This window comes from Arachis hypogaea, chromosome 12 (assembly GCF_003086295.3).
Source record: "Arachis hypogaea cultivar Tifrunner chromosome 12, arahy.Tifrunner.gnm2.J5K5, whole genome shotgun sequence".
NCBI lineage: Eukaryota > Viridiplantae > Streptophyta > Magnoliopsida > Fabales > Fabaceae > Arachis > Arachis hypogaea.
The window spans coordinates 115,556,090-115,577,615 of NC_092047.1; the positions used below are offsets into that span (position 1 = coordinate 115,556,090).

General features: G+C 32.0%; 2 protein-coding genes across 3 annotated transcripts; both read left to right on the forward strand.

The window, feature by feature from the left end:
- Positions 1 to 1,488: 1,488 nt before the first annotated feature.
- On the forward strand, positions 1,489 to 7,934 carry LOC112728518 (DNA mismatch repair protein PMS1). Of its 2 annotated transcripts, XM_025778683.2 has the most exons (12): positions 1,515 to 1,856; positions 2,306 to 2,629; positions 3,103 to 3,418; positions 3,527 to 4,380; positions 4,775 to 5,037; positions 5,109 to 5,235; positions 5,762 to 5,830; positions 5,981 to 6,054; positions 6,255 to 6,320; positions 6,581 to 6,684; positions 7,112 to 7,293; positions 7,471 to 7,934. In XM_025778683.2, exons 1-12 carry the CDS (start codon positions 1,596 to 1,598, stop codon positions 7,609 to 7,611), a joined length of 2,781 nt encoding a protein of 926 aa, XP_025634468.1. In that variant the 5' UTR covers positions 1,515 to 1,595; the 3' UTR covers positions 7,612 to 7,934. The 2 variants fall into 2 exon arrangements, with proteins under 2 accessions (XP_025634467.1, XP_025634468.1); XM_025778682.3 differs by having other exon boundaries at positions 1,489 to 1,856; positions 3,103 to 4,380.
- A 10,763-nt stretch (positions 7,935 to 18,697) lies between these two features.
- LOC112728519 (sm-like protein LSM4) lies at positions 18,698 to 21,027 on the forward strand. The gene is made up of 7 exons (XM_025778684.3): positions 18,698 to 18,942; positions 19,223 to 19,264; positions 19,464 to 19,562; positions 19,658 to 19,735; positions 19,832 to 19,871; positions 20,097 to 20,264; positions 20,656 to 21,027. Exons 1-7 carry the CDS (start codon positions 18,940 to 18,942, stop codon positions 20,676 to 20,678), a joined length of 453 nt encoding a protein of 150 aa, XP_025634469.1. The 5' UTR covers positions 18,698 to 18,939; the 3' UTR covers positions 20,679 to 21,027.
- The last annotated feature ends 499 nt before the right edge of the window (positions 21,028 to 21,526 follow it).

A 21,526-nucleotide genomic window follows, 5' to 3' on the forward strand; every position in this document is an offset into this window, starting at 1 on the left:
AAAGAAATGTAGGAGTGGTGCCTCTTTGGCTAATTAGTATAGTCTTCGTTCTTTATTTGTTCTTCCTTTTTATCAATCTAGCCAGCCTCTTTATTTCAATGAGATTTTTTTAGTTGGTCAGTTTTTTATATATTAATATATTTTTCTATCATTTTTCGGACCTCTCCCTAATAAATTTGGAACATGCTTGATTTTGTCTTTTTGAATGAAAAAGTGGGTGAAAAAATTTTGGCCAAATCATCGAAACATATTACTGCTTTTAAGAATAGATTGTCAAACTATTTTATAGTTGCTTTGATTAATGTGGTCGGAAATGCCTTACATTGAGTTACATCAAACGCATCTGTTAAATACATACAACTTTTAAAATTGTTGAGATGGTGTCGGAGATCAGTTGTGCCATTGTAAAGGTCTATGTCAAGGCTCTTGAAGTTTTTGGAGATTTTAGCGCGCATGATTCTTTAAAAAAAAGATCACTCCCAAAGAAAATTGGATCATTTTTCTTTCGATCTCCCCTGCTTCTTAAGTCGGTTTCCAGTTTCTTGAGCTTTTCTTCAAGATTTTTACGGTTGTGTGACTCTCTTCATAGTTGCGACTCATATTCTCGCTGTCGTTCTAACTCGATTTCTAATTATTCGAGTCGTCCTTGGTGCCATGAATATAATGGGGCTCATAATCTTTGCGGCATTTCTTCGAAAACTATGAATCTGAACAAGCTCATTCTTTGTCCTCCTTGCTCCCCTTTATCTCTTTCATCAGCAAGACCTTTATCTTTTTTGAAATGTCGAGGTAGAAAAAGTGCCCAATCATAATTGTAGTGATCTCTACTTTGTGATCCTGAATCAGATGCCATACATCCATCTCTTGGATGAACGTCTATTATGGTTGATGGTTAATCTTCAAGTTTTTGGCAACGACGTCAGTCTTTTGAACGTACCTAAAACGGATTGTATGTGAATTGGGCTTTGAAAGAGAAGACGAAAATGGAACAAGATGATTTGGATGTGGTTTCGAATAAATTTTGGTAGATAATAAAAAATACCTACAAAAAATTTTAATACTTAAATTAATAAAAATTTTAACAAAATTTTAAAAAATTACTATTAAAAAATACTTTAAGATTGATGAATAATGAGAAATTTATAAAAAGAAGTGATAACTTAGTCATCACTCTTAAATTTATTCACTAGAAATAATGGATAGTTTATCCTATGAGTGGATATCAAGTAGATTAACCCATGTAGTTTTGGGATTGACCTTTTTGAATTTTTTTTTGGACTAAGAGCTGGGCCAACAAAAACCCAGGCCCCAACAGAACTCCAAACCTCCCACGACAATCCTCATTGTGCAAGAGAGGCGCTGCACTTTCCATCCCCAAACCTCATTGATCTTTTTGAATTTGAACTAACCTTTGAGGCCCACTAAAAATAGACTAGCACTTTTTGGATTATGACTTCAATGTTTTTTTTTTTTTTTGGTGACTGACTTCAATTATCTATACCTTAGTATGAATATGTCTCATATTTATTTTATTATTTTCCTCAATTTCCTTGTCACTCACTGAGGTTTCATTCCCGCTGCAATTTTGGCGGCAAATGTTGAAGGAGCTTCATGCAACTGAAACATCGTCATCAATGGCGGATGAGCCGCAACTCATCAAGCCCATAGGGAAGTCCGTCGTGCACAGAATCTGCGCCGGCCAAGTCATCCTCGACCTCTCCTCCGCCGTCAAGGAGCTCGTTGAGAACAGCCTCGACGCCGGCGCCACTGCCGTCGAGATAGTTCTCAAGGACTTCGGCGAAGATTCTTTCCAGGTCATCGATAATGGTTCCGGCATTTCCCCAAACAATTTCAAGGTGACTTAAAGCTGCTTTTTGGTCTGGAGGTTTTGGGAGCTAGGGTTTTAAATGAAATTGAATTAGCCTTCGGATTGGTTTCTAATGTGAAATGATAATTCAAACTTAACTAATCCTGAAAATGAAAATTTTCCCATCATGTTAATACTTTTTTTTTGAGATAGATTACTGCAAATCATTAGTCGAAAGGTGGTAACTTCTTTCGATACTGCTAGCTTTTCTATGTATGCAAATTTTGAGTTTCAAAGAAAGTAGCAAGGTGCCATGGTACTCTTATGAAAAACAAGATTAAAGGATTGCGAGGAGTTAAATATTCTAAATATGGCAAATGTGTTAACTTTTGATAAAGCTAACTTTTTGTATGCATGTAACTTTTCAAGTGAAGGATTATGAGTTGTTTTGGATTTGAAAAGTAAGCTAATTTCAATGTACATGTTTAATGGTTGCAGGTTCTTGCTTTGAAGCATCATACTTCAAAATTGGCAGATTTTCCTGATCTTGAGTCTTTGACTACTTTTGGATTCAGAGGTGAGGCACTGAGTTCGCTATGTGCTTTGGGGAATTTGAGCGTCGAGACAAGAACGAAGAATGAGACAGTTGCAACGCACTTGACTTTTGACCATTCCGGTCTGTTAGTTGCTGAGAAGAAGACTGCTCGCCAAGTTGGAACCACTGTCACAGTTAAGAAGTTGTTCTCGAATCTTCCAGTTCGAAGCAAGGAATTTAGCCGTAACATACGCAAGGAATATGGCAAGCTGGTTTCTCTGTTGAATGTAAGTTTCTGTTTTCTGTGCGAAAAGAGTTGAAACAAACTTCAATTCATTTTCTTTTTATAAAGTCACTTATTTACTGAAAATAAATAAAACTTGGGTGGTGTTTGGCTTGTCATCTATTTTCATTTCTTATCTCAGCTAAAAACAAACCAAAAATACTGCTAGAGAACTACTTTAAGGATCTAGTAAGTATTAACTAGTGTGGTTGAATTAAAGGCACCAAGGCTAAAAACTGTAATGGTTAGGTGAACTTTTCTGGTTGAGGTGAAACATGCCTTTAGCTTCTATTGTTAAACTATAAAAAACTTAAAATGTTCGGTCATCTAACTTTCATGCCCTTTGTTCCTTTTCATGCTTTTGGATTTTCTGTATAGTTTATATGTCTCCAGATTTCCTTTCGTGTTTTGCTTGCCACGTTTTTCTTGATTCATTGAGTTTACTAATATGGTCTACTTCTAACAAGTACTCTTCAGGCATATGCCCTTATTGCAAAAGGCGTTCGCTTTGTCTGCACCAATACAACTGGGAAAAATGTAAGGTCTGTGGTGCTTAAGACGCAAGGAAGTAACTCTCTTAAAGATAACATCATCACGGTGCTTGGCATGAATACTTTCAGCTGCTTAGAACCATTGACAATATGTATATCAGATGGTTGCAAAGTTGATGGTTTCATCTCTAGGCCTGGGCAGGGTAGTGGACGGAATTTGGGAGATAGGCAGTATCTTTTTGTGAATGGTAGACCGGTGGATATGCCTAAAATCAGCAAACTTGTCAACGAGTTATATAAAGGTGCAAACCCTAAACAATATCCCATTGCAATATTGAATTTTACCATTCCTACAAGAGCATATGATGTCAATGTAACTCCTGATAAAAGAAAAATATTTTTTTCTAAAGAAAGTGCCATACTGCAAGCCCTGCGAGAGGGATTACAACAAACTTATTCTCCAAGTAATGTCTCTTATTCTGTTAATAAAGTTGAGAAGCCGGATGTCAAAGAAGACTGCATTGAGTTGGGTTCTTCTCATAGGAAATCTCTTATCATAACAAAACCGTCATCTCCAAATAGTAGTCTTCCTGAGGAAGAACATAATATTGATTGTGATGATGATGGTACTTCCCAGGATGAGCACAAGGAGAAGAATAATACTGAGTGCAACAATGATAAAATTTCTGATGATGAGCGTGAGGCGAGGCATATTACCGATTCCAACAATTTTGCTCAATCTGTTAGTGGTGGTCAGGGGTCTCATGTTGAAGCACTGAAAATTCCTAACACTGATAGAAGTATAGTGGGCCAAGAATTTACCCTTAGAGCACACATCTCTTTAAAGGATGACAAGAGTAGAAGACAGTTGACACACACTGGTAGTATTATGCCTGATCAAGTTGCGGATGTCTCAAGGCGAGTTGAGAGTGGGACCACTTCTAACAAATATTCGGCCAACCAATCAAGACATGTTCAGTCAACTCTTAACAAATTTGTTTCTGTGAATAAAAGAAGTCATGATGACATCATTACAGCCTTATCTGAAGTACCTGTTCTTAGAAATAAAGCTCCTCAGTGTCACCTCAGGACTGCAAATGCTGAAACAAATGACTCTATTCCTAGATCTGTTTATTTTGACCAAATTGATGGAAATGCTAAGGAGATTGAGATTGACTCTTTGCAGAAACTTAATCCTGATGACGTCATCCACAAAAGTGAAAATTCTGTTAGAAGTGACTGTACTGATGGAGTGTGTAAAATGGTATGTGGGTTTGCAGTCAAATTTCCAGCATTGCTCCAATTTCGAATGTCTAGACTTTTTAGTTCTTGAAGAATAGTATTGCATGTGATACTATATATTGATATTGATGTATTAATTATGCAATTATTGATGTTGAAATTTCTATTTGGAGCACTTACGTTGAAGTTTCCTGATATATACTCCACACAGTATTAATGTCTTCGCCTCATATTCATTATGCATTTTATGCTGCTTTGTCTAGGGGGAAGTTCTTCTTTACTTTGATTGCTTTCTTTCTTTCCAATAAAATTTATATTCTTATCCAATAAGAAAGGTAAAGATATAAGTAACTGAAAATAAAATTTTGTGATTCTCTTTTGATGTGATATTCATATATGCATGTGCTGGTTTACAGGAATTAGATCAAGAGAATAATAAAGCTGAAAAAGCACCAATAGCTCCTTCTAGCAATGATTTGATCAAGACTACAGATCATACTTTAAACTCAGATCCTCCATTATGTTCAGCTTCTGTACGGTTAGATTCTTCTAAGTCTTCTGCTAAGAAGATGTTCTCCAGCCTGCAATTTTCCTTTCAGGACATTAAGAAAAAGAGAGAGAAGAGGCTTGCTATGTTGCAATCCAGTGAATATAGATGCAGAAAAAATAGCAGCAAAAGGTAGAATGGTGGTATCCTTGTATGAAATATTAAGCTAATCTTGTACTGACTGTGTCTCATAATTATTCTAGTTGCTATGCCGCTGCAACTTTAGAGCTTTCACAACCAGAAATTGAAGATCAGAAAGAAAGGGTTTTAGCTGCAGCAACTATTGAGTTGGAAAGATTTTTCAAGAAGGAAGACTTCAGTAGAATGAAGGTTGTTACCGTACTTCATATTATTATTTTATATGGTTGTAATACTAATTACATGGATAGGTTGTTTGTCTTTTCTTTCTAGGAGGCTTGTCTTTTTGTATATACCAATCGATGATGTCATTAATTTAAAGGTTTTTGCCAAACGCACTTGTTTGGATTACTAAAGTAGAAATTTTGTATGCTTTTAATGTCAAAGTCTTATTTTATTCCTATAAAAAGCTTTTCTAGTTTAGTATTCTTAACAACTGCTCTTAGAAAACTTGTCAGTAAAACCATTTTTTAAATGTGCTAGTGGGTTTTTTTTTGGCTGTTTTCTATCTTCTAACTAGTGAAGTTAAACTGCTTGTTAAGTTTTTCCCACGATATTCGACCCAAGTCATTTTTGTATTTGGAGCATAAAGGGCTGCATGTCTATCCCGACCATGGCAAAATTACATTTATTCTTCAGCTGCTCAGCCATACAAGCACTCTCAGATTAAATATATAATGTAGTTATTGATGATGTCTTGGACGTAATGCTTTGATAGGTGATCGGCCAATTCAATCTTGGATTTATCATAGCTAAATTGGATCAAGATTTATTTATTGTAGACCAGGTAATTTCTAAACCCTTTTTTTACCTTCAAATTGTTGAATCTGCTGTTCTTCGCATCCCCTTGAATGGTAAATCTTATGTTGATGATTCTTTTGCTATAATCGAAATTTCTCTTTAGAAATCATAGTTTGTAATGAAAGCTTATTTTCAGCATGCTGCTGATGAGAAATACAATTTTGAGCGTCTCTCACAGTCAACCATCTTGAACCAGCAGCCTTTACTTAGGTGAGGAGTGTGAAGGTGATTTTAAAGTTAGAGTTTGATTCGGGTTGAAATATCATTGTTCAAGTACTACTTCTGTGAATGTGATTGAGGATATATTTCTTCACGTACACTACTCAGATTCCACAAAATAGAGTACTGTATTTCTTCTCTGTTCGTTATCTAAATCTTTCCAAGGTCTGAACCACTTTGTCACTATGTAGGCCAATCAAATTGGAGCTATCCCCTGAAGAAGAAATAGTTGCTACAATGCATATGGACATAATCAGGTATAAATTGTCATGTTGATTCAATGATGATAAGCTGATTTTACTTCCTTCAGGTTTTTGTCAGAAGCCATAATTCACTAATAGAATCCTGATATCAATCCTGCATTAAACAGATTATGCTTTCAGTTTAATATAGCCAGTCTTGCTGCTCTATTGTCTCTTACCACCTCCTCATTTAATTTTGATTGTCACGAGTTGCTGATGGAGTTGAGCTTTAGAAAAATTGTTTTGGTATTCTCTCATCAGTTACTCATTTTCAGGAAGAATGGCTTTACTTTGATAGAAGATCTAAATGCACCACCTGGCTGCCGTTATAAATTAAAGTCCATCCCTTTCAGTAAAAATATAGCCTTTGGAGTTGAAGGTAGGTTCTTTGGATTTTTTTTTTGGATTTTAACCATGTCTATTGATTTATACGTTCGAAGGTAGGTCAAGGAAGCCTCAGCCCTAAAATCCTGTGTGCATTTGATATGTGATTCTCAGTCTGTGACATCATGATCATCATAATACTGTACTGATATTAGGAGATGGGTCATCCCAATCTGGAAATTTTTGCCTAATTAAAATGGCTTAAATTGATACGTGATTCAATTTGCGGGCATTTCTTCTTGTGCATACGTATTCTTTTTAGAGATTTTGATTAATCACAGTGAGTTATATACTCTATGACATGATTTATAGACTGCATTTATTATTACTATTATTATTTTCATAGATAAAAAGAAAACAAAACAGAAAAATAAGGATAATGTTACTTGAGGTGATAACTGATAAGTGTTTTTTCCCAACAGATGTGAAGGAGCTGATTTCTACCCTGTCTGATGATCACGGGGAATGTGACATTGTTGGTAGTTATAAAATGGATACATCAGATTCTCTTTGCCCGTCAAGAGTTCGCGCAATGTTGGCATCGCGTGCTTGTCGATCATCAATCATGATTGGTGATTCACTTGGAAGAAATGAAATGCAGAAGGTACTAATAAGTGTTATTTTAAGCACTGCCCCTTCCTCTTCATGAAAAATTCACAAGCACACATTGGAGTAGCATGAGTAGGTTTAATGGGACACCAAATCAAAACAAAATAGAACTTTCAAATCTTTTCACACTGACAAACTGAGTCTGAATCTTGTAATAACTGTGTTTTTTCAGATACTTGAGCATTTGGCTGAGCTGAAATCTCCATGGAATTGTCCCCATGGCCGGCCAACCATGCGGCATCTAGTCGACTTGACAACAGTTCATAAAAGGTCAGAAGTCAGAACTGAAAATGCAGACTTAACAATGGACTGAATCTCTAAACTCCCATTGCCATATTGGTTTAGTTCAGGGAGTTATGTAACTTATTTTTTGTACAAAATTCTTGTTTACTAATCTTTACTGTAAAATTTAATGAGGGGTCTATCTTGAGTTTTTTTTTTTTTTTCTTTTTCTTTTTGACATTAGTATGCTTGATGGCTGATGCTATGCTTCTTAGTTCTTACTTTGATGATAGTTTCTGCAGTAGCTGCATAACTTCTCAATTGGCATCTGTAAATGTTATGTTAGCTCTTCTGGCTTCTTTAAATCAAGTCGAGAGTTTATACAAATTCTTCGAAATTAGTTAAATTTAAATAGTGAATTTTTTAACAGCCAAACTTATATAAGTTAATAAATATGATAACTCAAGATTTTGTACGGATGGAATAAATTTAAGAGTAAAATGTTGCTCCGACCCCTAATCATTGTTCTAAATAACAATTCATTTCTTATCGATTGGAAAATAATAATGCAGTTCCTAACTATTAATTCCATCAAATTTTTTATTCTTCTGATGAATTTTTCGTCCAAAATTAACAAATTTTATCTATGTGTAATGTTAGCTAATTATATGTCAATGAACCATTCCAAAGAATAAAATACCTTCTATCATGTTAGTCATATACCGTCGTAAAATAGAATAAGTAAATCTGAAAAAATTTTAATGAAATATAGATATATATATACTCATAATAAACCATAAAATAGGACAAATAATTCTAAATTTTAACAAGTCGTTATACCTACAGTTGGATTGGTTGCTAGTCTTGGATTGTAGCAACCTTAGTTCTTTGATTCTTCTTAGAAGCTTAACCAACAAGTACCATACAATCCCATTTGCAGCCTAATATATAGAAACACAATCCCTAAAATTTAAAACTTGATACTCAAATGTAGATACCCAGAAGCTGAAGTACCTACTGGAGAAGAACAATCCAGTACAAAAGCTTCCCACACAAAAAAGAAAAAGCCCATTTAAGGTTTATTATGAATTTATGTATCTATGATTATAATTAGTTAAGAGTTTAAGCGTCTCATTCAAATTTTTTCAAAGGTTTATTTGTACTACTGTACGGTAGCATATTACTGTAAAGAGGAAAGAAATTGAATAGAAAAAAAATTAATCAATCAGAGAGAAATTAGAGCGAATCAAGAGGGAGAGAATAATTCTATTGTGAAATTCTAAAATAAAAAAGATATAAATTACTCAATTCATTGTTATCTAATTCTATCACTATTATACTATTTATAATAAATTATACTCTTAATAAAAAAATTTTAATTGAGCTATAGACACATTTTTTACTCATTATAATTACTGATACAACAGGAGACATTTTGTCCCTTGAAATGATTCTTTGATATGTAATTGATTAATATTACACATAGACAAAATAATATGTTAACTCTAGATGAGAGTTTAACAGAAGAATCAAAAAGTCTGATGAAATTAATGATTAAGAATTATATTGTCATTTTTAAATCACTGAGGGATGAATAGTTGTTTAGAGAAATGATTAGAGACTCAGATGATATTTTACTCTAAATTTAATTTCAAGTATTGAGTTTAATTAATAAGTAATTTCAGTTCAATTGATATTTTTAAAAAATAATAAATTAAATTTTTAATCCATTAAATATAATATTTATTCTACTATTTGAAAATCCAAATCCTAATTGCATATTGTTATAATGTTATATCATATTATTTTCCATTGTTAAATTTATATTTTTATTAAAAAATTCCTTTTATTTTTTTTATTTATCTATTTCTCTCACTTGAATAATATTTTATAAATATCAAGAGACTTATCTTATTTCAAAAAGAAAAATTAAACCAAAATCAATTTTAAATTGCTAAAAATTGTACAAGATTGAATTAAGTTAAAGACTTAAATTAAGCCTCGGATCTTTTTCTTTTGAGGTAAATACAAAATTGATACTCGAAAGATTCTGACGCTAACAAAATGGTACCTCATTATTGTTATTGACAAAATGGTACCTGAATGATTTTAAAAATTGACAAGCGTGTCCTCATCATCGTCGTACCATAGCTCCAGTGAGGACGATACTGAGCTGGCAACCGGTTTTTGCTGACAAGGTAGGTTTAATTTTAGCTGGAATTTTGAATTACATAAATCATCATCCTAGGTGAAAAATCCTTAATTCATATTCATTTTTCCCTAAATCAAATTGTTTTTCCTAGTCCCTAAACTGCTCTCTTACTCCAAGTTGCAAAATTGGAAGATGCATACAGCTACGGTTTGTGAAAAATCTGCAACTGGGAGAAAGTCGCCATCGATGCAAGCTTTCGACGTGGATGGTGGTTCAGATATGGTGAGCAAAGTCTACGGAACATGCTTTTGTCCCATTCCAGTGGTTCCGTTGAAGTCGAAGACAACTAGCAACCCTGATAGATGGTTTCTACGATGCCCTATATAGAAGGTAAGCTTGGAGTGCTGATAAATATGTAACAAAGTAATCCAATAGCTCTCCTTGTTTCGTCGTCTCTGGTTATTCAATTTTAGCGTTGAATCATTCTTTGATGCATGAATTCTTTTGTTTCATGCTAGAACAGACAAATGCGATGTGGGTATTTTCAATGGTTAAATGAAATACAAGAGCAATGTGTGAAAGGAAAAGTATTTTTGGAGAATAGTAACATGGTGGGCAATTTAAAACCAAAAAAGAAAAGCAGAATCAATGTCAATTGTGGGGATGGGCTGAAAATTGATAGGACGATGATGGTGATATCTATGGTGAATGAAATGAAGGAGCATCTTAGGAGGGTTGAATTATTCCAGATTTTCATTTGTATGTTGATTGGGTTAAATTTGGTTGAGTGTGTTTTATTTGGCTAAGTAGGTAGATAGTGAACAATTTTAAGAGTATAACAATGACTGTTTTTTGCTTTGTAATGTTAAAAACATTGTAATTGAGATGATTCAATGGATGTTGTTTTATTCTTGTTCTGTGACTGAATTATTGTTGTTGTGATGTGAGCAAGCTATATAGAACATAGGTAAGCATTTAAAAATGGTTGTACCAACAGAAGCTGAATGTAGCCAAATTCCATCCAAATTCCATCATAGTTCATGAAGGATTATATTACCATGTGTTCATAACACGTAGCGGAAGAAAAGAAAATAATCCTAAAGATCTATTTTGTGCTTAAACTTTATTCTAATAATATAATTTATAGATCAGATCTAAATACTTTTAGATGCTTTAATAAAAACTTTATTCTTCGATTGTACGAAGACTTTATGCGTATGCACACTGAGACCAACTTTTGCTGTCAACTCCTTGACCGATGGATATCTAATCTAAATTGAGAAACCTCTTGAAACTCTTTTCATACCATAAAATTCTTCTCCAATAATTAGGCTCACATACGTTTATGTGTGTAGAGATAAAGGAATAAAACTCTTGTGTTTTATTCTCCTGCATTCCCTGTACTCTTGGCATACATATATATAGTATGAGATTTGTTACTGATTTTAAATTTGAATCTCAATTCAAATTTAAATCATATCTTGAAATTATAAATATGAATTCTTCAAATTTATGAATCATATCATAACTCAATTTGAAACAGAATTAGTTAGGATCTCATCCAAATTTATAATTCAACTTTAGAAATAGAATAACTAATTATTCTCAAATCTCATTTAGTATTCTCAATTATCATCCTATTATTATATTCTTGGTGCTAGCAAAGAATATAATAATATTTCATTTGAATTAATATAATTATTTATTTGATAAAATCAAAATAATAATTAAATAATTCTACAGCAAAAACACTCGTTAGTGTGTGACCCCATAAGTTCAATACTAAGCGGGTAGTAAATTAGTCATACTAAATTTAATAATCAAGGTTGGCGTCTAGCAACACTCCTTAATGACCCGATAGTATAAAGTAATATTTTTACTAAGAACCTGATAAGAACAAAATATAATTCCTTCCATCTTTTCAGCTCTTGGTTAACCCCTAGAGTATAGTTTAATTGTCAAATTCTAACTTGTTACTATTATTATAATGAACTGTGAATGACTTAAAAAACTCATTTCTTCATTCATTTAATCCCCTTGACCAAGGTTTTATTCATCTCAATTATTATAATCATAGAGCTCAAACTATTTACTGAGAGTTGACGGATTCTTTATTCACTAATAAATCTACAAGTGTTTAAATTGTACCCAATATCCATTCAACTAGTACCTTAGGGTATTAGGTGTTCGGAATCAAAGTATAATAAATACATTGTTAATTACTATGATAGTCGCAAGTCAAAGGAAACTCTATTACTATGTTCATCTTGAGAATACCCTATTGACAAATATGCGGTAATTATAAACATTAGAAATTCTCAAAGTGAGTCAGTTTAATGGTCATATCTCTATATGCACCATATATATATATATATATATATATATATATATATATATATATATATATATATATATAATTTAATAAATGAGATCTATTAATCTTCATCCAATGAAAACCATTATATATATATATATGATCTTTCCGGATTATTAATGTCCTTTTTTAATAATCCGATGACCAAGAACAATTTAGATTTTATAAAAGATTTATCTCTCAATATTATAATCACTATTACAATGATAAATCTCTAAATTTCAGTAAGGACCTTATTATATTAACATTTTAATATAATAACAATATCAAATTATTTGACACATGATTAATTAGATTGTGATTATACTATTTATTGCCAACAGTTCCATTCTAATCGACAACAAGTTACAATATGTAATAAGGTTGCATATGTTCTTATGCTCAAAGTCTCAAAACAGGAACTCCATTATTCATAGGAGAGTAGTTTAATGCATATCAGATACATTAAAATACCAGTAATATAACATGAAAATAGAATCCATAATTGTTCAAAGTAACCTACTGGCAGACCTAAAATGACACTAACAAACCACAAGAATCTAGGATAGTACTAATATGCCAAAATAACACTTATGTTCAAAGTAACTATTTCATATCCAAAATGGAACTAACATCAAAGTGAATAACCAAGATTCTCATATCACTCATTCTTCTCATTTGTGGCTGGCTTTGATGGTGGTGGTCCAAATAACTTTTTCCTCCTCAAAGATGAGGTGGACATAAAGCCTGCAAATCTGTTCTGGGTGGCTGGGCTTGATGTTGCCATCGTCTCTCTTGTCACAGTTGGTGGCCTAAATGGAGTTGATGTTTGGGCTTGAAGAATGGACCTAACTATTGGACCTTGCTGAGTTGCTTCATTGATCCAGACCCACTACCTGAAGCTGCAACACTTGATGGTGAGGTTGGACTTAGACTCTTAGAGCCAATAGGAGGACTGACAACCCTAGGTTAAGTAGGGAGTGTTAGGCTGCAACACTTGATGGTGAGGCTGGACTTAGACTCTTAGACCCAATAGGAGGACTGACAACCCTAGGTTGAGCAGGGGGTGTTGGTGTAGCCGCGACATATTGTGCTGGAGTTGGAGATGTAGTTGCAGTGGCTGCCAGTGATCCTCGAGTGAATTTGCCTCTTCCTCTTGGATTAACTGGGTTGCCCCTTACAAAAGTAGGTCTGCCTCTCTTTATAGGTGGTGGTATTATTGGTCTGGTGGTCACTTGAGGTGCTGGTAATTTCTGGTTGTACCAAGTTCAAAACTGCTGGTATAGTGTCTGCATTAGGAGGTGGTGCATTTATTGTAATGGTCCCATCATTCATGTTGATCTGGATCATTTTGGTAGTTAAATAAACAGTTATACAGATTCAGATCCAACATGTTGTAAACAACAAGGTAAGATAGATTGATGTGTTTAACTGTTCAGGATGACTTTGTGGATGTAATTCCTCAAAAAAAAAATCTCCAATTTTTCCTAGTCTCTGCGTCCATAATCCCATACGCAATTGGGAACAGTTGATTGTTCGCAATTGGGAACAGTGACCTTAGTCACTACTTCATTCCGTTTCTCATTAGTCTCACCAACTACTTTATTAGTCACTTTATCTTCTTGCACATCATCAACAGGTGGATATATCTCATACACACTATCACTACCACCATCAGACACCACATCGTCATCAACAATTTCAGGGTTGGCATCAATAGGGTGATCAAAATAAAGATAGACAGCATTGTCATTCTTCATAGCACTCTCACACATCCTCATCACTTCAGCATCCGTCCTAAGCACTCTTAGACCCTTAGCTAAATCTAAACCAGGTTCTAGCCAATACACTTCATTAAATCTAGGGTAACCCAAAATAAGCCTTCAACAAAAAATAAATTGCATATCTCCACATTCACCCGATGTATCTCAGTTACTAAACCCTATCGTATATTACATTACCGTCTTCACCCTTTTCAAAGAACCCATGTGATGATACACAAATATAACTAGACGATCCATCTAAAAAGTAGTAGAGGGAAGATACAATGAATAAACAAGAAGTTATCAGCACATAATACAAACAACAAAAATAGTGCACTACTAAAACCATAGAATGAAGTAACACCTGTCTCTTTGTAGGGTCGTTCATAGTGAAGAATGGAGTCACAATGATGCCACTTGAAGCTCCAGATTCGACAATGTCTCCCATGTCATTTCGTTCTTCTTTGTGCCAAGTTTCCGCAACAATCGTCTCTCACTCTCTACGTGACCTTTCAGTTTTACTCGTAGTGAAATAATGGGAGAAACACTTAGTCACAGTAAGTGCTAATAATGGCTTAGGGCAAACAATTTGATTTAGGGCAAAATGAATCTGAATTAGGGATTTTCTACTTAGGATGATGATTTATGTAATTCAAAAACTAAAACTAAACTTACTTTGTCAGCAAAAATCGGTTGCCAGCTCAGCATCGTCCTCATCGAAATTGTGGTCCGGCAAACATAAGGACACGCTTATCAATTTTTAAAATTATTCAAGTATCATTTTGTCAATAACAACAGTGAGAAACCATTTTATCAACTCTAGAATTTTTTAAATACCGATTTAGTATTTACCATTTTTTTTTTTCTCATAATCGATGATTCGATGCAAAACATAAACAACCTACCTAAAACGAAAAAGTTGCCACACAAAATCATAATTCGTAAAGTCAAATCGGCATTGATAGATTTTCTTTTTATTTTTTTGGTGAAGTTTCAATTTGACCCTCAAAATTGAAACTCTGTTTTAAAAAAAACTTATTTTTAGCATCTCAAATTCAACAGATTCATCGAGCTCTCTCCTCCTCCGCTTTTTCAGCTCCTCGTATATTCAAAACCTTCAAAGTGCTCTCTGCTGCATAATGAAACCTTAAACCACAACCACCGTTGATTCACGACATGGTAACTCACTCTCACCCATTTCTCTCTCACACTCTCAATATGTTTTCCAAAGTTCTTATTTTTTATTATGGTATAAACCCTTTTCAGTAAACCCATTAACCCATATCTCATTATCCCAAAATCATAACTTGTACTAAAAAATCTAATCTTTCACGAAAAACTCAATTGGGTCACTGTTATTAGGGTCTGTTCAACTGCAACGATAGTTTTTGCTAATAACATTAACTATTGACTGCATTACAGTATTGTGCATTAGAATGATTTTGGGCACCCTAAAGTTAAAAATATATGATGTATAGTTCTTATAATCATATTTATTTTTTTGTTGTGAGAATACTTTAACAAGGCTACCTGTTTATATATATAGTTTTTCTTTTCCTTAATTTATTTTTTCCATGGGGATACTTTAATCAACAAACCATGCAAGTTAATTAGGTTGGTCAATTTGAGTTATACTTGTTCATTGTTGTTGTTCTTATCATTTCTGATATTTTATTAGCTTTATGATATCTTAGTGTTAAAAGTTAAAACTTGGCATCTGAGTCAGTGAGCTAGTGAGGCTGTGCAAAGAAAAAAAGAAAAATGGTGAAAGAGAAGAAAGAAGAGTGACAAATCACACCCTATACTGTACAAAGAATAGTCTTATTTATATACAAGAGACTAATAAAATTGTGTTTTTTTTTTTTTTATCAAAAATAGAAAACTTGAATCCGCAACCTCTTAATTGAGTATGGGGAGACTATGCCATTTGAGCTATAACTTATTGGCGAGACAAAATTGTTATTTTAACTAACTAGAGTAAAGATATAAAATGAATGATCTATGGCAAATAAACGGTAAATAAATGATCTAACTATGTACATCTTAATCATGCTAATAGAGTTGCTATAATGGATAGACAATTAAGTGTTTTTTTTTTTTGGTCGGATTATGTTAGTGTCTTGTATAATATGTTTACATCCATTTTTATCAATTGTTTTTTGGGCCACGACATTATTGAACGGAACATAAAGGTTTAGCCATGAGGCATTAAGTAGAAAAATCATTAATACCAAAAAAAAAAAGAGTGGAAAAATCATAATTAATATCTTAATAAAAAAGTTCAAATATTTTTTTCAGGTAATGATTGGTAATTTTTAATACAATCATATTAGATGTATATTAAAATTAGTCACTAATATAAAATATATATTGAAATATAAAATATATATTAAAAATAAATTAAATTATACATATATTTATATATAAATATATAATGATTTATTTTAGTGGTTGATTTTAATGTAGAAACAATATTTTTATTTTTCATATATTCTTTAATAAAAATCATAAATATATTAGCAAAAGGTGAATTCCCCAACGATGGAGGGGAAGAGCTTTGAAAATAAAAAAGATGAGAAGAAATGGACAACTGTGTAGATCTAAAGAAGCTTGAAAGAGTTAAACTAAGAGATCTCATGTTGAGGAAAGAGAACACCTATTTCATCTTTCAAAATCTATGTCCCTCCTCTGTGTGACTTTGAATGAAAATTATCTAACGGCTTTCTCTCTCAGTTATTAATTTTATATAAAGTTGACTGTACTTGAGTTTTTATCATTGTTGCTACTTCAATACCTATTCACGCAACACACCTACATAGAGAGTAGAGAGAATACAATGATGCCTTTATATATATACGTCCACCAACGTATTTGTGAGAAAAAATATTCGAACAATTATTCATATTTACAAGGGTAAATTATTTAAAGAAACTAAATGAGAATAAAAATGATCAAATTGTTCTAAATGAAAAAAGGACAATATTTTTGTCCTCCCACTTTTTATATAAGTCGTTGCTTCTATACAAATTTTAGAAGAAAAAAAATATATAAAATATGGTGGGATACAATGATTCATACTTATATATCCTGCAGTACATAAATCGTTATGGTGAGTATAAATCATGGGATAAAGGTTGATTTTAAATAAAGTTGAGTAAAACATTTGAGAATTTCATAGTTTATGAAGTTTGAAGCTAAAACCGAAAAAACTCTATAATTTATACAAAACTACAACAAATCAGGAGATAGGAATTCTCATATTTAAAGTAAACTTTATGTTTAATTCTTCAATTATTTCATATCTACATATGATGAATCATTGGCTAGTGTTAATTTAAATAAAACAAAAAAAAATATCAATCACCTAACACACACACACATATATATATATATATATATATATATATTAAGATGTTTGAAATATTAGCATCAGTTTTTGGAAAAATTATTCTAAAAGACCGTTAGAAAGATTTAATTATTAAAAAGAATTTTTAATACCAAAATGATTAAAAAGGGCTAAATCCTTTTATAATATTTAAGAAGAAGAACTAAATCTATTTATAAAAAGATAAATATATCCTTAATTATTTTTTTTATTTTTTATAATCTTTAATATATGTTATTTGATTCTCAACGCTAAATAAATATGTATGAATATTCACTTGGGATTAATTAGTTAATTAATTTAGAAATTATTAACAACGACCAAATTTTTTTATAATATTTAGAAAAAAGACCAAATCTTTTTATAAAGAGACAAATATATCTTTAATTATTTTTTATAATTTTTATATTAACTATTTTTATTTTTTCTAAAATTTTAGTAATTTTTATTATTTATTTTTTACTTTTCTAATCTTTTGTCCTTTTTTTCTCGTTAGGTAAAGATCAAAAAAATAATAAATAAATAAATAATTACTAAAAATTACTAAAATTTTAAGAAAAATAAATTTTATCAACATAAAAATTATAAAAAATAAATAAATAAATAATTAAAAATATATTTGTCTCTTTATAAAAAGATTTGGTTCTTTTTTTTTAAATATTATAAAAAAATGTGATTTTTTTTAATAATTTTATATTAAAATTCTTTTTAATAATTAAATCTTTTTAACAGTCTTTTAGAATAATTTTTTCTTAGTTTTTTTAGTGTACTCATAATCTGTTGACTTTTTTCTAAAAAATATATATATAAAATTTTTTTGAATCGTAAGATAATAAGATTTGAATTGAAGATCGACTTTATATATATGTACACACATGATCACTTACTGAAATTATAAATAATAATGTTTCATCATATACTTTTTTATGAAAGTCTTGTTAAATAAGAAGTTTATACTTTATAACATTTAATCATTTTATTTTTTAAATAAACTTACGACATATTAGTATATTATAGAATCCAAAAAAATATATTTATAAAAAAAAATAAGTAAAATAGTATCAAAATTATATATAAATAATCATATCATGTTATAAAAAAACATAATAAATCAAATTGAATAATTTTATTTGAATTAAGAAAGTAAATTATAATAATGTAACGTTGTCATGTTTGTAATCCTGGCTTTTAAATCTTTATAAGCTTAATAATTCATGCTATGAATAGATAAGATTAAAATTTATCATTCTAATTTTAATTTTTTTTAATTGTGTCGATTACATGAACTATAATTTCACAAATGTAAGAAAAAAATATATAAAATATATATATATAATGCGTCTTGTTCTTTTTCATTAATTTATTAAGACTAAAAAATATTGGTTTGCTGTAATTTTATATAAATTATGAGATTTTTTTGTTTTAGTCCTAAACTTCGTAAACTATGAAATTCTCAAATATTTTATTCTATTTTATTTAAAATTATTCTTTATCTTATATTTTATTCTTTACCTAAAAAGAAAAGGTTGCCAAAGTCAAATGGGCATTGACAGATTTTCTTTTTATTTTTTTGGTGAAGTTTCAAATTGATGCTCAAAATTGAAACTCTGTTCCAAAAAAAAACTTTCTTGTCAGCATCTCAAATTCAACAGCTTCATCGAGCTCTCTCCTCCTTCGCTTTTTTAGCTCCTCGTATATTCAAAACCTTCAAAGAGCTCTCTGCTGCATAATCAAACCTTAAACCACAACCACCTTCGATTCACGACATGGTAACTCACTCGCCCCGTTTCTCTCTCACACTCTTCTCCATATGTTTTCCAAAGTTTTATTTTTTGTTATGGTATAAACCCTTTTCAGTAAACCCATTAACCCAGATCTCATTCTTTGATTCCCACATCCCAAGATCATAACTTGTACTCAAAAATCTAATCTTTCACCGAAAAACTCAATTGGGTCACTGTAATTAGGGTTGCATTCTGCGGTCTATTAATTTATTTTGCCTCTCGTTTTCTGATTGCTTTCTTTTCTTGTCTTTTTTTTTTTTTTCAGCTGCCCCTTTCTCTTCTGAAGACTGCCCAAGGCCACCCAATGGTGAGTGTCTGCGAGGCCTTTGCTCTATGTTTACCTAATTCATGTGATATAGTGTAAATTGCAGAGATACTGTTTGATTTTGATACACTATCATGTTAGCGTTTGTGTCAGCAAATCATGTATCATTGTATGTATGAGTTCTGAAGTAGTTATTTATGTTTTATATTTTGATTTTTACTATATGTTTCTGTTGGAACAGTTGGTGGAGCTGAAAAATGGAGAGACTTATAACGGGCATTTGGTGAATTGTGATACATGGATGAACATCCATCTAAGAGAAGTCATTTGTACCTCTAAAGTATTGTTCTTTTGCCGTTGGTTCTTGTATATTCATCATGATATGTTGTGTGCTGTGAAATCTTTTATAATGTGTGATTGGAATTGGTTATGTAGGACGGAGATAGATTTTGGCGTATGCCGGAATGCTACATTCGTGGAAACACAATCAAGTATCTTCGAGTTCCTGATGAGGTTTGTAGCAGTGATTTTCACATTATGTTGGAATTCGTGATCATGATTCATGCATACGTTCATCCCCTGATGTTGCTGTATTGCCTGTTGTTTTAGGTTATTGACAAAGTTCAGGAAGAAACCAAGAGCCGTGGAGGTGAGCCTTTTTTCCACATCTAGCTCATTTTTCGTAGTGATATTTAAGTCGTAGAGGTGATCAAAGTGGGGAATAAACAAGAAATAAAGATAATAATCACTTTAAAGTTTAAACAAGTTATATTTACACATATAGAATGAGTTGAATAGCTATTCATGTAGTCTTCTAGGTTTCTTCTAAAGAAAAATATGCTGGAAACTCCTTAATTGTGATCACCTTTTTCAGATCGCAAACCGCCTGGTGTTGGACGTGGAAGGGGAAGGGGGAGAGAGGATGGTCCTGGTGGACGGCCAGCAAAAGGAATGGGCCGTGGCCTTGATGAAGGTGGAGCTAAAGGGCCAGGAGGAGGCCGAGGCAGGGGGGGCCCAGGTGGAAAGCCTGGTGGTAACAGAGGTAAATCATCCCTTACATCATTCCAAACTCTCTGCATTTCATGTAGCAACTTTTCATTATCTAAGTTTTATCCCTCGAATTTGCCATGAACGAGTTCATGGGATCTGTGGTATTATGCATTTACTTTATACTTCCACACATACGCTTACAAATCTTACTTTCCCTTGTCTGGATGGTCAAGGAAAAAAGTGATTTTAGCGATCAAGTCATAATAGAGTGAAGTTAATGCATGTTTGATTATGCGTATTTTGGTTCAATACAACTTATGATTGAAAGCTTAAACTATGTCTAAAATTCCTGAAACGTACAGATATCATATTAGGATCAGTTATAATACAAATTTCGGTATAGTCCTTGTTATCTTAATTTATGTTTCTTCTTCTTCCGACAGGTGCAGGGAGAGGTAGAGGTTGATACAACTGTTACATGGAACTACTTTATATGGTCCAGTTGCTAGTTTTAGAGGCATCGGATCCCTGCTCAACAGATTGCTGTTTGTGATTCCCTTGCATTCTTGGTTGTAGGTTTCCAGTGTTTTTTGTTCTTGCATTTAGAGTCGCGAAAATGCAGATATTACAAGAACTCACCAAAGTGATGATGGTGATAATGTTAATTGTTGAAATAGAATACATCCACCCCATCATTCATATGCTTAGAAATGCTCCTTCCGATTGTACACTAAATGTTTGGGTGGTCCAACTTAAATTGTTTGTTCTAGTGATTTTGAGGCATGGTATGGATAAGTTCTTGAATTGATGTTCTACTTCTCTGATACTTTTGAGGCATTGAATGGAAGATAAATTACACATTTTTCATGTTAAAGAATACCTCAAAAGTTGTTTTTATTATACTTAATAAAATTCACTGGTTTACAAACTATTTCATTATAAAACTGATATTTTGAGGATTAAAACGATGAATGAAAGTGAAACATGGTAATATTCAGATATGATTTTCGAGTTAATACTCAATTTGACCCTTATAATTTGAAGAACAATTTAGTTTGACTCTTAAAACTTCAATAGAACAAAATTGAATTCTGAAATTTGTAATCAGAACTTGCATTAATTTATTGTGATTTGAATCCTTTGCTCATATTCCATGCGATTGGGGTCTGTTAGAGCAAATTGAAGTTTGATTATATGGTCCTTTTTTGTGAAAATATAAAAGGTTTAGTATGTTTTAATCACATAAAACTTAGATAAAAAGTTTAAATCTTAACAAGTTAACAATATGCTATTCATAAAAATTAATTCAGGAAC